Source organism: Adiantum capillus-veneris, chromosome 7 (assembly GCF_014529385.1).
Source record: "Adiantum capillus-veneris isolate H3 chromosome 7, ASM1452938v2, whole genome shotgun sequence".
Classification (NCBI taxonomy): domain Eukaryota; kingdom Viridiplantae; phylum Streptophyta; class Polypodiopsida; order Polypodiales; family Pteridaceae; genus Adiantum; species Adiantum capillus-veneris.
This window is the reverse complement of record NC_140937.1, coordinates 147,961,353-147,980,646: the sequence shown is the minus strand read 5'-3', so window position 1 is coordinate 147,980,646 and position 19,294 is coordinate 147,961,353. Positions and strand designations below refer to the sequence as shown.

Genomic DNA, 19,294 nt, shown 5'->3' with positions numbered 1-19,294 from the left:
TTTACTAGCAACCACACTCCGAAGAAAGATGTCTGAAAGCATATAACTTCGGGCAAAAAAAAATCTTGAAAGCTTGCCAAGTCCTTGGAGTGTGCGGCTTGGTAGCTATAAACATCCACCACTACATGACACTGCGTTTGAGAAAAACAGCGGCTTAAAAAAAAAAAATCCTTGATCCTTCTCGTGCAAATGATCTTTATGGCTTATGCGCTGTAAGACAGAGAGATGAAGACGGGAGCACGCCCAGGATCGGCTAATAAGTCCGGGGTTGGGCCACGATGATTCTTTAATAAGATTACATGTAAAGCTTGGAAGCGCCATCTTACTCTGTCTCCTCTTTGGTAGGACCTTAAGGCTTTCAAAAAACGCCTGAAGCTCTGATACCACTGTAAGGGGTACAAGCACTACGTGCCAAAGGGAGAGAACGGACTGAAAAAATTATTGCACTGCAAATAACATTGAACTGAAAGAGATGCACCACACACGAGACGGGGAATGGCGGAGTTCCACTCCAAGAGAGCATTGGCCAAACCTTGGCGCCCCTTTCGGTATTTCTTTATATTGCTTGAACTCAATACAATGCCGGTGCTCGCGCTCTACACCTTCACCCGGAAGAGTGCAAGAGACTGTTCCCTCTGCACATATTTAAAGGCCCTTGGCCCATGAAAAGCAATTTACATGAAAAGCTTCAAACTTAAAAGCATTTGGCCCAAAAGAAACCAGTGCGTTTTGCGGAGAGCTGCCACGTGAGCACTGTCAGCACGTTTTACGGGATTCCATACAGTTGTCGCATCAACACTGTCAGCGCAAAAAAAAAGTGAAGATATGTACAATGATGGCTAGATCAGGAGATGGGAGGAGGAAACAACCACACTCGTGGACAACATTGCCACTAGGCGCGCCATGAACCATGGTTGGGCGTCAAAGTGGCAAGAAGGGATCGCGGTGTTCCCACATGTGGTCGGAGCTGCCTTGGAGTCTCTCAAACTGGCCCCTAAGTGTGTGGATCAGCTCCAACCAAATGTCACGGAGAGTCTCCACCTGTGCGACGATGGGTCGACCCTCGAAGGTGCAGAAATAGCGGGCTCACCATATGAATCATAGTACCAGGCTGCAAATGAGCTCCCTACACCAACTCTCTATCTTTGTTCCACTCCTGCGGGACTAACTCTGTGGCTAGTTAGAGTGTAGGCCGGCCCTCTTGTATCACAATCATCCTGCTGACTGAAGCCAACTCAAAACAAAGTGCTGGGCCATAAGTGTGGACCAAGCTGCAGCACCCAAAGTATAGTGGTATAACCGGCCAATACACACTAGAGGGCAGTACTAATTCAATTACATGTTAATTTCATGAGAAGAAGAGAGAACACAGATGCGTCTAGCAACTAGAATGTCACTGTGTACAAGAAGACTGACACCTGTAGGCCCCAAAGACTGGCACCCCTTTCAGTATTTCTTTGCTCAACTGAAAACAATTGTGATCCGAACACTTAGAACAAACTCCCACCAAGCTGTCCAAACCTCTCAAGGGATGTAATTGCAGATTTTTGACCTAATTTTGGCAGCATAACGGCGCCAAAATCTCTGTAGGTCAAAAGCTTTGCATTTTAGAAGCTTACCGGTGAGCTATAAGTAAATTTCTTTCTGTTTAGGTAATTGACAAGTGCCCAAACTCCTATATAACCACCCCACAGCTTCCTTGAGGCTTCCTTGGTGTTATCTTGCAGTTTAGGTGTGAAACCCTAAACCTGTAAATAAATGCAGCAAGCTGTATTCTTCTGAGTGGAGCAAACACCTCTACGAGTGTTTCAAGAGCTCCTACACGCAATGCGACAGTTCCCCTTTGATTTGGATGAGTTTTTACGTGAGAAAACTATCCTATTTCGTAATCTGTTGTGATGGAACTGTGTGTACCTGTGGGGAACTAGCAATTAGCAATCCGGTTCTTGTTCGAAAGGCTCTTACTTTGGCAAACACACATAAAATCCACAAGACTGTATATAGTGATGTGAGGAGCCCAACTAGTGGGGCATTACCATATGTGTAAGGGGGAGAGAGATGCACGAGAGCAGAATCATTGCGCTACATGAGACAAGGGAGAAGGCAAGCATTCCATTAAAGTTATGAACCTGAAAATCCACTCACAAAACTGAAAATTGCAGCCTTCTCTCTCTTTTGGGTTCCCCACAGCTGGAAATCAGCTTCTAGAGTGTGTGTTGACCAGTAGGTTGATCTCCTACTGACATGTGTCCACTATGCCCTTTATGGTTCAAGTTCCTAACTTATAAAGTTGTGAGTGACTTGCCAAGTGGCCCAAATTCTATTGAGGTGCACACATGCTTCCATAGTCATCAGAATTTAGTACTAACCGGCTTGACCAGTCAACAATTGACCGACCTAAACTCCCGATGTGAGAAACCTATTTGGATGGAGCAAAATCCTACCAAGAACTCGAAGAGAGACCCTTTTCTTGCCAATGAATCACTCAATGAACCAGTGCAGTAGGACGAGCCTCTCTCTACACTGTCAGTATGTTTAGACTCAGTCGAGGTGTGTATTGTCGAGGTGTGTATTGGAAGAAGGGGTCCCCGGGTGATTGGCTGGAGTCAAGAGATCCCGCCAAAACCACTCCCTCCGGTCCTACTGCACTCGCACCAACCAAAGGGCGGCTTTCCCAAGCTCAGAGACGCCAGATCTGACGGGTCGGGGTCTATGACACGAGCCCTTCCACTGATGCCCACAACTCTAATCCGCTGAAAGCAGCACCTTGGCCACCTTTGGTCCCTCGAGAGTGACTCTGTGGAGGGTGCCCCCCCTCTGAACCTCAAAGAACATGTAGGAACCTGTGTTTGAGCAAGCCCTAACTGAAATGAGGACCTCCAGTCGCATGAAAGACTCCATTTAACACACAGCTGCCAACTCCATAGGGGTGTGTGCCACACTGTAGAAATTGCTTCTACAATATCCTGACACATGCTCTGCACCCCTTCATGTCTCGCAGCTGAATGTCGTGAATCTCCTGAGAAAGTAGTGTTAACTGCAACAAGTCCTCAAAAGAGCGGGTTGGACCCTCTGTCATGGGACCCTAAGAGACATGAGGTCTACTACCCACCATGTGACGTTGTCGTGTGCTGACCATAGGGTTCCAAACTAGTGGCTGCCTCAAACGCTCGTCAATGCATGTGGGATGGTGTTGCTCAAGACCACCCCGCACGTTGCTCCGCTCCCAATACCGAAGCAGGCTTGCAACAAAGCGGTCCTCCCATCTCCTGCTCAGGCCTACTCTACGCATCTTTATCAAAATCCAACTGGTGGAAGGGCTCCATGGGCTGTCTGTCTGTGGGACCGAGGCCCGAATCCAGTGTAACAATAGCTCCTTTCAGGGCTCCTCCCTTGGAAGAAGTCCTCTGACCACAAGATTCCCAAGGAGGGCTCTACTCTGTCGCGCTGGGTCGACGACCCCCAGCCCTCCCTAAGAGCAAGGTAAAGTGATGACCTATGAGGAGACCGAGCCAACTGCGTCTCGCCCTGACCACAAGAAGTTCTTGATCAACCTCTCTAGCTGGTTGATGCAAGAACTCGAGAAAATCCAACAAGACATGACATACCACATAGTAGCTTATATCAGTTGGTTGGGCGCCACAACCGTGCCAGCAAGAGAAAGTCATGTTGAGCTTCACTGGAGTAGTTTCCTCCTCATGGAAAGGAGGAGAGGAGCAATCTGCTGCTTTGGTGACGGAGCCAAACCAACTCAACAGTCCAAGTAGTGTATTGGTGTCCTTAAAGGGATCCACCTAAAGCCCTCTCTAGGCGACCAATTAGGCATGCGAGCACTACCAATGTCTTGCCAGTTGATCAGTACTCCTGATGCACAATAGAACACCTCAAGAGACTGTTCACACCTATGCAAGTTGGCCTCCCGACCCTCCAAAACATGCCCGAGTCACCAACAAAATCAGTGTCCAAAAGCCTCTCCCCCTGAATAGGCGGCTGCAGTCCACGCAAACCAACCTCCTACGAGGTGAAAACCCTGCTCATCGCCTCAGCATAGAAGAGGAACAGGAAGGGGGCAAGAGGGCAGCGGTGTCAAACCGATCGTGTGAGCATGAAACGCTCCCCTCTTCCCCTTGCCAACAATACATGACTGTGCGCACACCTGTAGAGAGTTGACACTCCCCTAATCCATGCATCTGAACCCCATCCAATGCATAGCCCCCTCGAGGAAAGCCCCAATCAACTCTGTCATATGCCTTCTCAAAATTGAGGAGTACCACACGATCCTCTTCTCGGAGACGTGCAAGGGCAGTCGCCTCCCAAAAGGCGAAAACGTTGTCAAGGATGTTGCGCTCCTTGACAAAGCCCGTCTATGTCTCATGTATAATGCTCTCAAGTAGCGGTTGAATTCTCAAACTCAGAGCCTTTGACAAGGTTTTGTAGGCTAAGTTGAGAATGGTGATGCGTTGCCACTGCCGAATCTTGTCCAAGGAGCTTCTCCCTCCATTGGGAGAAGCTAAATCAATCCCTCACGCATGTTATTTGGCATCTCTCCATTGTGGACGATGTGTTGTTAAGCACTACAAATGTCACCAGGAGGTGTATTTTTCCTGTTGCCTTCCGTAAATAAGTACTAGATATTTTTATTTATTTTTATTTTTACTTGTTTTCCTCGGAACCCTTGAAAAGGTGCAAGTGGACATTGCATGGCCAGTGTGAAACGGCTGCGGCCGAATAGGTTTCTCACAGCGGGAGTCTGGGTCGGTCAGTCTGGGACTGGTCGGGCCAGTTAGCACTGAATTCTGATGAGTATGGAAGCCTGTGTGCGCCAAATGAAGTCTGGGCCACTAGGAAAGTCACTTATAACTTTATAAGTCAGTGGGAACTAGAAAATTAACTCAAAAGGGGCAAACTGGACACATGGCGGCTTCTGAGGAGTTTGCTACTTCCAGCTGAAGAGGGGGCGCCCAATTTGAGAGAGGAGGTTGATTTTTGATCATAAGTAAGCTACAGTGTGTGTGTGAGTAGTGGGTGCAGGTTTACAGCTTTAATGGAAAGCTTGCCTTCTCCTCTGTCTCATGTAGCGCGATGATTTTCTCTCGTGCATCTCTCTCTCCCCTTTGGCACATATGGTAATGCCCCACTAGATGGGCTACTCAGATGAACATGTACAGTTCTGGGGGTTTATGCACGTTTGCCAAGGCAAGAGCCTTCTGAACAGGAACCGGATTAGCTAATTGCTAATCCCCCACACGTACGCACAGTTCCATCGCGAAAGATTGCGAGTTCGGAGAGTTTTCTCGCGTGAAAACCCGTCCAATTCACAGGGGAACTGTCCCATTGCGTGCGGGAGCCCTTGGGACACGCGTAGGCGTGTTCGCTCCGCTAAAAACGATCCCAAACAGCGAATTACAGCCTGCTGTGTTTTTCTGCAGGTTTAGGGTTTCGCACCTAAAGTGCAAGGGAACCCCGGGGGAGATTCGTGAGAGCCTTGGGATGCGTGTACAGGCTTTTGGGCACCTGGTAGTGAAAAACAGGGAATTACAGCCTGCTGAATTTCTGTGGCAGCTCACTAGAAAGCTTCCAGATAGCGAGGGAATCCGTCCTAGACAGGTGCTTTTGACCTACAGGGGTTTTTGCGCCGTTATACTGCCAAAATCAGGTCGAAAACCTGCGTTTTCAGCCCTCCCCACGTTTGGACAGCTTTGTGAAAGCTTGTGCAAAGTGGTCAGATCGTCTTCCTTAATTTGAATAAAGAAATACCGAAAGGGGCACCAGTCTTTGGGGCCTACAGGGTGTCGGTCTCGTGTGCGCAGTGACATTCTAATCGCTGGACGCAACTGTGTTCTCTTCCCTTCTCAGTGCTCTGTGTAAAGTTAACAGGTAATTGAAATAGTACCGCCCTTTACGTTGTATAGGCCGGTTATATGGTTCCATCGACGGGATAGTCACTTTTTCTTCAAAAAGTGCAGCGTGGATTGTTGTGGGTGAAAGCAACACAGAGCTTGTCGTTATGGCAGAGAAGAGAGACCAAGTACCTGAAGAGGGATCTTCCTCACATGGCACGGAGAAAGTTCCTTCAACTCTTCAAGAAGAGGACAGGTTGTTTAGAACTCAACTGCGTTGCTGCATGGACATGTTTCAGCAGTTGGCTAACAACCCAAGGATGCAGGAGTTCTTGCAGGCTCCGACACAAGGTTTTCAGCCTCCTACACAGGGCACGACTGAGCCGTTGCAGGAAAAGGAGATTTCCAAAGCGCAGAGGACTCATGATGCTCGAGGGAAAGACCATGTGGTTGAGCAACTAGCGGTGTCCAATGATCCAAAGCAACTTGCTTTAGCTGGACAAGAACCGTTTGTGAATGGTCAAGGGAGTAATGAACACGCTATGCGTCAGACCCTTCCATTACCTAATACTTATCCTGGTTATTTTGGAGGTGGATCAGTGTTTCAAGCTATGGCTGGACCTTCCACAGGCTATATTCCAGGGAATGTGTTCGGGACAATGCAAACAGGCATGGGTAACCCTATGTATGTGAACATGGGTGTCCAACCAGGTTTTCAGGGTGCCCATGGCCAGTTTCGAGTGCCTGGAACACAATTTGGTATGGCTGGTTTTTCGCAGCCATAGGTACAAAATGCAGACATGACAGGGAAAACAGTTGATGCGAGTGCTGGAATGAACACTCATGGAGCACCATTGTTACAGGCACCTGTTTATGATAATGTGGCTCCTTTGAGTCAGCTTAAGGATTACAAGGAAGGTGGGCAGGGAGTGAAGTTTGAAACTTTCAGAGAAACTGAGGATCAATTGAAGGCTTTGACCTTCATACAGCAGTTCGATGCTGCCACTTTCTTGAAAGGGAATGCGCTTCAATGGTGGACTGCATTGTTGAACCAGGGTCAAGCCCCAACAACGTGGGTCCAATTCAAACAACTTTTTCCGCCTACATGGTTGACAAACACTTTTGAAGTGGATGTGATGACAGAATGGCACGAGTTGAATGCTAAACAGTGTGCGAATCTGGAAGAGTACAATAAACAGTTTCGGGCCGCACTGTTGCCAGTCACCTCTTACAGGTTTGTGCCATTGTCAGAACAAATTGAGAAGTACTGTTGCGGATTGCCCAAGAAAATCAGGGACTACTACATGAAGACTATTGTCATGAATATGTTTCAGTTGATAGAGAATGCAAGAGTGGCCAGCAATCTGTGGAAGGGAGATTCCGATGGATTTAATAGCCACAAGAAAGGGTCCCAGGGCAAACAGTTTTCAGCCAAGGACAATGTTGCAGCAAAGCCTTCTGAGCCTTCCACAAAGAATCCCTCCACTGAAGAAGGTGATACGTCCAAGAAGCAATCTAAGTCTTCTTCGGACGAGGACAAGGACAAAAAAGGCATTTTTCAGGCAAAACTTTTGAAGAAAGGAAAGCTCTTAGGGAGGCCAAGAAATGCTACATTTGTGAACAGGAAGGACATTTTGCAAAAGAATGCCCACAAAAGAAGTCACAGGATAAGGATGACAAGTCAGACCATAAAGGGAAGAAGCCAAAGCCAAGTGCAGGACTTGTTCCAGATTTGGTTGGAGACCAGCCAAACACAGATACCACAGAGCTGTGCAGAGCTTGGGGCAAAGTTAGAGACCAGACAGTGCTGGTTTTCTTTGATCCAGGAGCCCGTGCAAATTTCATATCACCAGAATTGGCATCAAAGTTGGGCATTCGTGCAGAGGAGATGGGTATGACAGGGGAAGCAGGTTTGGCATGCCCAGGTCATTCAGAGCCCGTTACTCCCATTTTGGGGAAGCTTCGTCTGCACATTCAGAGTTGTGGATGCGGAAGAGTTTCATATTATGCCACTTGAGGACTGTGATGTGTTACTAGGTATCCCATGGTGTTACAGGTTGCATGCTATGGTGGATACTTACAACAAAAAGATTACGCTTGTACATGAGAGGAAAGACTCATGTCCTTGATGTAAAGCTTAAAGGCGAGTCTGTTCCAGTTGTTTCTGCTTCTGCTATTTCATCTGTAATAAAGAATCATCTTTCTGCGTACTTGATCTTTGCAAAAGAAGTACCTCAAGTTGTATCTAATTTGTCTACCTTAGATAAAGACAGGTCAACTTTTTTGAGTGGTTTCAGTGATTGTTTTTCGGACTCTTTGCAGACCTGAGGATCATACTATAGATCTTGTGCCAGGTTCTAGTCCACCGAATAGACCACCATACAGGGTTAGTGCAGCCCAGCAGAAAGAGATTATGAGTCAGGTCAACGAGCTTTTAGAGAAGGGGCTGATTCAGCCCTGTTCATCCCCTTTTTGTTCGCGTGTACTCTTAGTGCAGAAGAAGGATGGTTCATGGCGCATGTGCATTGACTATCGCACCTTGTATAAGAATACCATCAAGAACAGATTCCCCATACCGAGGATAGATGACATCCTTGATCGGCTTGAGGGAGCGTCATTGTTTACAAGAATAGACCTAAAGAGTGGCTATCATCAGATACGCATTAGGCAAGAAGATGTCCATAAAACTGCGTTCAGGACAACATTTGGTCTCTATGAGTTTCTTGTTATGCCATTTGGTCTCACAAATGCTCCTGCCACGTTTAATAGAATGATGGACATAATTTTTAGACCACATATAAACTTCGTGGGTACCTTCTTTGATGATATGATTGTCTATTCGAAGTCTGAAGAGGAGCATAGGGATCAGTTGACTGCAGTTTTCAATGAGTTACGTAAGAACAGGCTACTCATTAATGCGAAGAAGAGTGAATTCTTTTTGCAAGAAATTCACTTCCTTGGGCACATTGTTTCAAAGGATGGGGTACGCATGGATCTTGCTAAAGTGGAAGCAATTAGGTCATGGCGAGACTTGAAGTCCGTACATAACATCCGAAGCTTTCTAGGCTTATGTTCCTACTACAGGAGGTTCATCCGAAATTTTGCTGAGATTGCTTCTCCACTCCATGCACTACAAGGAAAAGGAGTTACTTTCAAGTGGACAGCCAAGGAAATTTTAGCGTTCAAACACTTGAAAGAGAAGCTAACTTCAGATCCGGTAATCATTTTGCCAGATCTTTCAAAACCTTTTGTGGTTCAGTGTGATGCGTGTGCCCATAGTCTTGGTGCAGTTCTAATGCAGAATGGCCGAGTAGTCGCATATGAGAGCAAAATTCTTTTGAAGACTGAAAGAAACTTGCAAGTCTATGAGAAAGAATTGCTGGCAGTAACTCATGCTCTCACTAGGTGGAAACACTATCTGCTAGGGGCTGATTTTGTTGTCCAAACGGATCATCAAACCTTGCGATATTTTCTCACACAGACGAAGTTGTCTGAGAAGCACATGTGATGGGCAAACATCTTGTCAATGTTCCATTTTCAGATTGTGCATGTGCAAGGGAAAAAAAACGTGGTGGCTGATGTGTTGTCACGAAAGCCCCAAATTTCAGCAGTGTCAATTCCCTACCATTGTGAACTAGACGAAATGAAGACACAATATGCTGAAGATTCAGATTTTGCAAGGATCTATGACCAGCTTGTTGATGGGCAACATCATGAGCACTATATGCTTAAGAATGACTTTCTCATGATGCATGGAAAGTTATGCGTTACCAAACAGCTACGGCCAAATATTTTGATGGAAAGTCATGCTCCACCTTATGCTGGGCATCGTGGAAGGGGTTGAGGCATTCTTCTATTGGCCAGCTTTGCGTCAAGATGTGGACACATTTGTAAGATCATGCTTAGTATGCCAAAAAGTCAAATTTGACAGACAAAAGCAACCGGGATTGTTGCAGCCATTGCCGATCCCAGATAGGCCATTGGAAAGCATAGCAATGGACTTTATCTTTGATCTTCCAAGGACGCAAACAGGCAATGATGGGATGTGGACTATCATTTGTAGGTTCAGTAAGCAAGCTTCCTGTGAGGAAGAAGATAAAGCCAAAACACATGGTCAAGATATTCATGAGCAATATCTTTAAATATCACGGGATGCCTCAGTCAATTGTCAGTGACAGGGATCCACGTATGACGAGTCTTTTCTGGAAGGCATTGTTTGAGAACATGGGCACTACGCTAAAGTTCTCTTCTTCGTTTCATCCGCAAACTGATGGACATTCAGAAGAAGCAAATTCTACTGTTCTGGACCTGCTCAAATGTTATGTGTCAGAGCACAAGGCAACTTGGGAACACCATCTTCCATTGGTTGAATATGCTTACAATAACACTATGCATACGTCAATAGGTAAGGCACCATTTGAGATAGTGGAAGGAGGGACGAAAGTCCCGCCCATTTTGCAGACTAAGGACAAGATTTTTGAGGCAGACAAGTATGTGCAAGATATGGATGAAACATACAGGAAGATAAAGATTGCTCTTGAGAAGACTCGGGCTAAGCAAAAGAAAGCTGCTGATCATCACCGTCGTGAACTTGTATTTTCACTTGGTGATTGGGTGCTTTTGCGCTTTGAAAAGGCTAGGTTAAGGAAAAGGAAAGGCAAGGAACGCTTGTTTCCTAAGCTCAGTATGCGATATTATGGTCCTTTTCAGATTTCAGAAAAGATCAGCGATGTAGCTTACAGGTTAAAGCTACCAGAAGGCTGGAAAATACATAATGCTTTTCATGTCAACCTTCTAAGACCCTTTGTTGGTAATGTGCTAGAGAATATACTTGATGAGGAACAACCCGAAGTGGAAGAATTGGATGAAATCCTTGTTCGTGAACAAATATTGGCACATAAATAAAGAAAGGTTAGAGGAAAGGTTGCAAGACGCTATTTGGTGAAGTTCAAGAACTATCCATCGTTGGATGCCAAATGGATGGAAGAGTCTGAATTGCTTGATTCACCTCAGCTATTGCAATTGTATCTTGAAGCCTTTCAGATGGAACCCACAGTGACTTGATGTAGCCTTTCTGGAGCAAGGCAAGAGCATGGTTCATGATGCTCAAGAGAGCAGTTAAGCAATTGTATCTACTCTTTCCATACAGAATTTAGCTAGAGAAGTTTGTGCTTGAGAGTACACTAGAAGACTTCTATGCTTGATATATGTGTCGTAGCCAGGTTGGTGGGATTGTTTAATCGTCCAACGCTACATTTCCGGAAGCATGTATATCTTGGATTCCCATCATAGAATATGTGTGATATCAACAGATACCGCATATATTATTGGCATGCAAGCGAGGTCGCTTGCAGTATTTCAAGGGTGGGGTGTGTCACCAGGAGGTGTATTTTTCCTGTTGCCTTCCGTAAATAAGTACTAGATATTTTTATTTATTTTTATTTTTACTTGTTTTCCCCGGAACCCTTGAAAAGGTGCAAGTGGACATTGCATGGCCAGTGTGAAACGGCTGCGGCCGAATAGGTTTCTCACAGCGGGAGTCTGGGTCGGTCAGTCTGGGACTGGTCGGGCCAGTTAGCACTGAATTCTGATGAGTATGGAAGCGTGTGTGCGCCAAATGAAGTCTGGGCCACTCGGAAAGTCACTTATGACTTTATAAGTCAGTGGGAACTAGAAAATTAACTCAAAAGGGGCAAACTGGACACATGGCGGCTTCTGAGGAGTTTGCTACTTCTAGCTGAAGAGGGGGCGCCCAATTTGAGAGAGGAGGTTGATTTTTGATCATAAGTAAGCTACAGTGTGTGTGTGAGTAGTGGGTGCAGGTTTACAGCTTTAATGGAAAGCTTGCCTTCTCCTCTGTCTCATGTAGCGCGATGATTTTCTCTCGTGCATCTCTCTCTCCCCTTTGGCACATATGGTAATGCCCCACTAGATGGACTACTCAAATGAACATGTACAGTCCTGGGGGTTTATCCGCGTTTGCCAAGGCAAGAGCCTTTTGAACAGGAACCGGATTAGCTAATCGCTAATCCCCCACAGGTACGCACAGTTCCATCGCGAAAGATTGCGAGTTCGGAGGGTTTTCTCGCGTGAAAACTCGTCCAATTCACAGGGGAACTGTCCCATTGCGTGCGGGAGCCCTTGGGACACGCGTAGGCGTGTTCGCTCCGCTAAAAACAATCCGAAACAGCGAATTACAGCCTGCTGTGTTTTTCTGCAGGTTTAGGGTTTCACACCTAAACTGCAAGGGAACCCCGGGGGAGCCTCGTGAGAGCCTTGGGATGCGTGTACAGACTTTTGGGCACCCGGCAGTGAAAAACAGGGAATCACAGCCCGCTGAATTTCTGTGACAGCTCACCAGAAAGCTTTCAGATAGCGAGGGAATCCGTCCTAGACAGGTGCTTTTGACCTGCAGGGGTTTTTGCGTCGTTATGTTGCCAAAATCAGGTCGAAAACCTGCGTTTTCAGCCCTCGCCAGGTTTGGACAGCTCTGTGAAAGCTTGTGCTAAGTGGTCGGATCGTCTGCCTTAATTTGAATAAAGAATACCGAAAGGGGCGCCAGTCTTTGGGGCCTACAGGGTGTCGGTCTCGTGTGCGCAATGACATTCTAGTCGCTGGACTACAGGGTGTCGGTCTCGTGTGCGCAATGACATTCTAGTCGCTGGACGCAACTGTGTTCTCTTCCCTTCTCGGTGCTCTGTGTAAAGTTAACAGGTAATTGAAATAGTACCGCCCTCTTACGTTGTACAAGCCGGTTATAACAAAGGTCTCGACCAAGCACCTCCCAATACTCCAAGAAGAAGCTGGGAGTCAAACCATCGTCTCTTGGGAAGTGCCTTGAGGGCCTCCTATAGCTCCTCTAGCTCTAGAGGGCTCTCAAGCCTCTGGCGCATCTTCTAAGTGACTAAACAAGGCATTTGTGCCCACACTTGCTCTCTACATGCATCTCGACGCGACTGTGGCTCGTTGGCTAAAAGCAACTCGGTAAAAGTCAGTAGTGATTGCGCACATATCCTCAGGCTCTATAGCAATAGACCCATCGGGCCTCTTCAGTTGGCCAACACTGGTGTGCGCATGGCGAGGACCCACAATCTCAAAGAACTTACCAATAACTCTGTGGCCCGCCTGAGTCCACTGAGATGCCTGACGATGCAAGGCAAACTCTTGGCGCCGCTCCTTGATGGTGATCAGTTCCTACCGAGCCTTCTACATCTGCTCCTCTCTCCAAGGTTTACCTGCAGAACTCAGTCAAGTTACTCCAAGACCGGAAGGTCACACTGATGTTCCTAGCGCCATGTAGATGACTTCAAATGCAAATACCACATAGAGAGAATTGATCATGGCACAAGGGATTGTGGCTTTGATGAAGAGATTGGCATGGACCACCTTTCTAGGGAAGTGAATCTATGATGGGCAAATTGAACGCATTGATTCGATGCGTCTATGACCTCGACGCAGAAACTCTAAACCTAAAACCCGTCATGTATCACTATCGATTGCAAGATACAAGAAAATGTCCACACTTCCAATATTCATGCAACTTAAAATTTCACAATTGATCATTGAGTCATGCATTCTTTTGCAATGATGGTTGTGTACATAAAAGAGAAGCTAGCTGCAAACACCTTGGGTGCGTCTGAAAATTTGTCTTATGGCCAGTATCTTAGCCAATGCCTATAAAAGGTCATTGGATCTTACTTGGATGTCGATCACACACCCAAGATCATAATCTTAATCATAATCATAACCATTATTCATCATACACTCATACAAATTTCAAATTCATAATCATAATCATTATTCATCATAAATTCATATAAATTTCAAAATTCATGGTTCTTCTCTTCAATTTTCTATTTCTAGCTTGCCGTCGCTCCTTGATTAGCTAGAATATTGACGTCCAACAATAACTCCTTGTTCTTGTACTTCAGTTGGACCGTTCGTTCTCTTGTGTCAAACCGGGCATGATACACATCACATCCTCCCAAATCCGTTGTAGAAGTCAACTCAGCTGGATGTGCAAATGTCTAAACTTGAAGTCAAAGTGATCCGATCAATGGTGTCGATGATGTGTAAGTCCCATCCATTTGCGCTTCAATCTGCGTCCCCTTGGTATATTCATCAATGCCTAATCTTGCATCTAACTGTGGGGAGATAAAATTTTGCGTGGAACCGAATCAAAGAGGATAAGGGCATCTTGATCTTTAACTTTTTCCATAGCTTTGCATGGTTCATTGGATGTGTCAACGGTGGGAACACCTAGCAAGTCAAAAATCAATCCAACTGAGGATCGGGGTTTTTTATTTTTTACATTTTCATATGGAAGTGATCTGTTGTCATTCGGATTTGTCGGTCAGTCCCAGGAAATAGAAGGGGTGCTAGGGTTTTGGGGCCATTGCATTTGAAAGTGGAACTCCGCCACTCCGAGTCTACTATGTGGAATCTTTCTCTACATTCAAGTTGTGTTAAAAGTTTGTTCTAGTTTGGTTCTTTCAATTGGTACATGATGCCCTCTACGGTTACAGTTGTATCAAAGCGTCCAATCGTTTGTTGATCTGACAAACAAATTGGTCCTACATCAACCTAGAATTGAAAGCTATGGAGTTGGAAAAAGAAAAACGAAAACAAAAAGAGGAGACAAAGAAACAAGAGTTAGTTTTTACCATAAAATGCTCTAAGAACATGATTCCCTCTACGGTTACAGTTGTATCAGAGCGTCGAGTCGTTTGTTGATCTGACAAACAAACTAGTCCTACATCAACCTAGAATTGAAAGCTATGGAGTTCAAAAAATAAGAAACGACAACGAGTAGAGGAGACAAAGAAACAATAGTTCCTTTTTACCATAAAATGCTCTAAAAACATGCTTCTTGACGCGTTTCCGTGTTTTAGAGATCTTTGAAAATCTTTTCAACGACTTAAATTTGGATATGCAGCAAAAGTCAAAGTTGATCCTCTAATTTTGTTCTTTCAATTGGAGTTCAAAAAATAAGAAACGACAACAAGTAGAGGAGACGAAGAAACAATAGTTTCTTTTTACCATAAAATGCTCTAAAAACATGCTTCTTGACGCGTTTCCGTGTTTTAGAGATCTTTGAAAATCTTTTCAACGACTTAAATTTGGATGTGCAGCAAAAGTCAAAGTTGATCCTCTAATTTTGTTCTTTCAATTGGAACGTGGTGCCCTCTACGGTTACAACTCTCAAGTCTCTACGCCGTAGTTGCAAAAGATCTCACCTGCTACTATATCCAACACATTGCAACCTCCATATAGACACACCAGCCACAAACCACAACATGATACGACAGCATGACTACATAGGACTTGAGAGGGAGACAGGGGGAAGAAGGGAAGGGGGGGGGGGGGGGTTGGTTTGAGGGAGGATTGCATGATCATAGATGGTTGATATCTTATTCAGGATGCATTACCTTATACATGGAGTGCAAGACGAATCAGGACTGCTAAGTGTGAGTTGCAGTTCTTACATAAGGCTTGTGCACGTGTGTGTGTGTGTGTGTGTGTGTGTGTGTGTGTGTGTGTGTGTGTGCACGTGCGCGCACATGCTGGTTACCCTACATTGCTTTATATTTCAAGCAAGATTTTTGTTATTTTGTTGTGTGAAAGGATTTTTTTATAGCAAATGCATCATGATCTCTTTTTGCAGTAGCAGAGATCTGTGTGTGTGTGTGCAGACGCACGCACATGCTGGTTACCCTACATCGCTTTATATTTCAAGCAAGATTTTTGTTATTTTGTTGTGTGTAAGGATTTTTTTATAGCAAATGCATCATGATGTCTTTTTGCAGTAGTAGAGGTCTCCGCAGACTCATCAATAGCAGAAACTGTAGAGTTACTTGCAAGGCTCAACATTTTTTCAGCACCAGTAAAGAATGCAAATGTGAAGGATGATGCAATCTGGTCAGAGAAGTACATGGGTATAGTGGATTATGGTGCTATAATACTATGGGTCTTGGAGCAGGCAGACCTGTCTGCAGTTGCATTAGCTGTCGGCTCAGCAACAGCAGCTGGAGTAGGCACTGGTGCAGTAGGAGCTTTGGGGGCCCTTGCACTTGGTGCAACTGGCCCTGCTGCCATTGCTGGCCTCACCCTTGCAGGAGTAGGTGCTGCTATTGCAGGCGGACTTGCTGTTGAAAAAGGAGTTAGCAAAGATGCCCCAACAGCTGTTGACGCTCTTGGAGAAGATTTCTACAAAATCATCCTACGTGAGGAGCCTTTCAAATCAATCAAGGTATGCTGAACCTCATATGTTTTAATTAGCACAAATTTGACATTCTACCTCCGCCCTTATATATGTGGCACTGCCAAGCAAACTTTTGTATTAAGCAGCATGGAGAAGCTAAGACTATAGAGTGTATTTACAACATTTGAGAAGACTTAAAAGGAGATGGTAGGTTGTGCATAGTCAGATATTACCCTTCCATGCCTTAGCAAGGTTAGCAACATTGGAGATTATATTCTGATGGCCTCCCTGCTATTGCTTCATGAAGTCCCTGTCAACAGCATAGGCCTGTTGAGTTTGCTAAGATTAATCAGATCTTCACCCCTTAAGGAGATTGTTTGATATCTACTCTGATATACACCCTCAAATGCTATGCAGGTTTCAGATATAACGAAGGCATATAGGTGGACTCCCTTTCTTCCAATAAGGCCTGATGACTCCATGTTAACATTACTACTGCTTTTATCCATGTATCGTTTACGCAGTGTGCCTGTTGTAGAGATGGACAAACCAGACATCAAAAGTTTTATTACACAAGCAGCAGTTGTTAAGGGCCTATCTCATTGCAAAGGACGAGACTGGTTTGATGAGGTGGCAGGAAAGACACTACATGAAGTTGCACTGCCGGTCATGGGCCCTGAAGAGGTATCGCTCTGCTTTTGGTTTTCAGTATTAGGAATATCTAAGCAAGTTGCACATGCGTGAACACACACACACACACACACACACACACACACACACACACACACACACACACACACACACACACACACACACACACACACACACACACACACACACACACACATATATATACATACATGTATGTGTATGCATGTACATGTGTGTGTGTGTGGGGGGGGGGGGGGGTGGTGTACACGAGAGAGAGAGAGAGAGAGAGAGAGAGAGAGAGAGAGAGAGAGAGAGAGAGAGAGAGAGAGAGAGAGAATGAAATGAAATGTTATATTAACGTCTTCAAAAAGGCCAGAGTGACCTATGAGACCAAACTGATACAAAAGTGGTGAATCTGTTACAATGTCTGAAAAGTGTGAGTGTGAAAATAAATGCGAAAAACTAAATACAAAGTATTAGATAGACTTCTTAGGAGCATTCTGGGTGTCTGGCTAGAATGCTTCTAATCCTTTGTTGTAGTCTCCTCCGGTGAAGTGTGCTTCTGCATCTCGGTCGTGGTCATCTCGATTTCCTAAGCTCAATCGCCCTGTCAATGAGGGTGCCTTTGGTATGAATGTGGGTACTCCTTTGTGCTCGCTGCTGGCCTCTTGCTTCTCCTTCCATTCCTGCTTCTCTCGATCCGAAGAAATCTGTGATCTGCCTCTGAGGCTGTAGTGCTCTTTGTCTTCTCATGAGATTATCCCTGTGCCGATGTAGTTCCAGTAGGTACAGGCCTAAGCACCTTTGATCTTGGTATTGCATGACTCTATCTAGAGGTCCAAAGCCTTCTTTGAATAGGCAATGGAAACGCCCACGTATCTCATAGTATACGGTGCAATGGCATATGTAGTGTAATTCTGTCTCCGGCTCCATTCCGCATAACTTGCAAATTCTGCTCTCAGGTGGGATTCCCCTAAATCTGCCAAATTCAATTTCCAGCTGGTGTGAGGATGTACGAATCTGACCAATAGCACTTCTCAAACCATGAGACAGGTGGGTATCCATGTAGCTCGGGCCAATCACAAAACCATCTTCAGATAGCTGTAGGAAGTTTTCTTTGTAGTCGGCCATCTTCGTGCCCAATTCTTGTGTATGTTCTCTTAGTTTCTAACTGTATAAGATCCTAGCAGATGATTTTATTAATCTCCGTTTGTGTGATTGCCAGTGATGGAGCCTCAAGAGAGTATTGGAAGGGGGGTAAGCTTTCCATACTGAACCCGTGTCTCTGAAACCACGAGGACAGTTGCGCATACCAGCATGATGTATCTCCTTTCATTGCTAATTGTCGAGAGGATTCGAGGGCCAATCTAGTATATCGGCAATTATTTGTATCCCATAAACCATGTATAAAGGACACTGACCTGGTAAGAGCTTCAATTTCTATCGGAGGGGCAGCTAGTTTCGCTCGGGTAATCGCGTGTGGTATGGAGGCCTTGGCTCTAATCATTCGGGAAATCATAGATACCAAAGGTCTCTCCATTGACTTCCAATTATCCCGATCCACAGATGGTCCCCAAATCTGGACCCCATAAAGCATAGCCGAAGCCACCACAGTATCAAAGAGCCAGAGTTTTGTTCGTGGTTCCTGAAACTGCACTTGTGAACACATCCTCTCCAACCCTCCCAAGGCCGCAGAGGCTCTGGACAATCTAGCATCCGCTGCTTTCTTAAGAGTAAACTTCGGTCCTGTAAATACCACACCAAGGTATGTGTATGCATCTGTGTACTCTACTGTATCCTGGCCATATGCAAATGTAGGTGCCGATCTCCTAACCCACTGCGGTGTTGTGTTAAACACCATAACTTTGGTTTTACCCAAATTTACCGACAGTCCGCTGTCCTCCGCGAATTTATGTAATGCATCTAACTGCCTCTGCATTCCATCTGGTGATTCTGCTATCAATACAATATCATCTGCATATAACAACAAAGGGATCCATGACCCTGCAAGTTGAGCACCTCTGTCACCCTCTCTATCAATGTAATCTGATACCTCATCTATATACATACCAAATAAAGTAGGGGACAATGGGCATCCCTGCTTTACTCCAACGGTGGAATGAACAATGTCGGAATCCCCTTCTGGAGTATGTACATAACCAGTTACTGACCCGTATAAGGCCATGATCCCCTAGATAATCTCTTTGGGGACCCCTAACTCTTGCATTCTGCGCATCAATCTGGCCCTTGGTACTATATCAAAAGCTTTCCGAAAATCCACAAAGCAACAATACATCCTTCTCCCGCTTGCTCTTCCTTCCTCAATAATGGCTCTGAGCATAAGAATATGATCTAAGTGTGGAATAACCCCTCCTGAATCCAGCTTGTCCTGTTGCCCTTATGCCCTCATTCTCTGCCTATCTACTCAATTTTTGTTCCAGAATGGATGCGTACAGTCGAGTCAATGTGTGACCCACCATAATGGTACGGTAGTTCCCGGGTATCATAGGATCCCCTGACTTGAAAATAGGTACGATAGTAGATAATTTCCAAGATTCAGGTAATCCTTCACACATGACCCGAATAAACAGACGAGCAAGGA

At 45.4% G+C, this 19,294-nt stretch overlaps 1 protein-coding gene across 3 annotated transcripts in view; it reads left to right on the top strand.

The window, feature by feature from the left end:
• LOC147454786 (Cystathionine beta-synthase (CBS) protein) overlaps nucleotides 1–19,294 on the top strand; it is a 106,248-nt gene that overhangs the window by 10,112 nt on the left and 76,842 nt on the right. Inside the window, exons 2-4 of one of the 3 annotated variants that reach the window (XM_086516629.1) lie at nucleotides 15,647–16,089; nucleotides 16,459–16,484; nucleotides 16,566–16,725. In XM_086516629.1, the coding sequence (XP_086372755.1) occupies nucleotides 15,647–16,089; nucleotides 16,459–16,484; nucleotides 16,566–16,725 (629 nt within the window). Of the gene's footprint in view, nucleotides 1–15,258; nucleotides 15,308–15,646; nucleotides 16,090–16,458; nucleotides 16,726–19,294 lie in introns of all 3 variants that reach the window. The other 2 variants (XM_086516628.1, XM_086516627.1) reach the window with 2 other exon arrangements.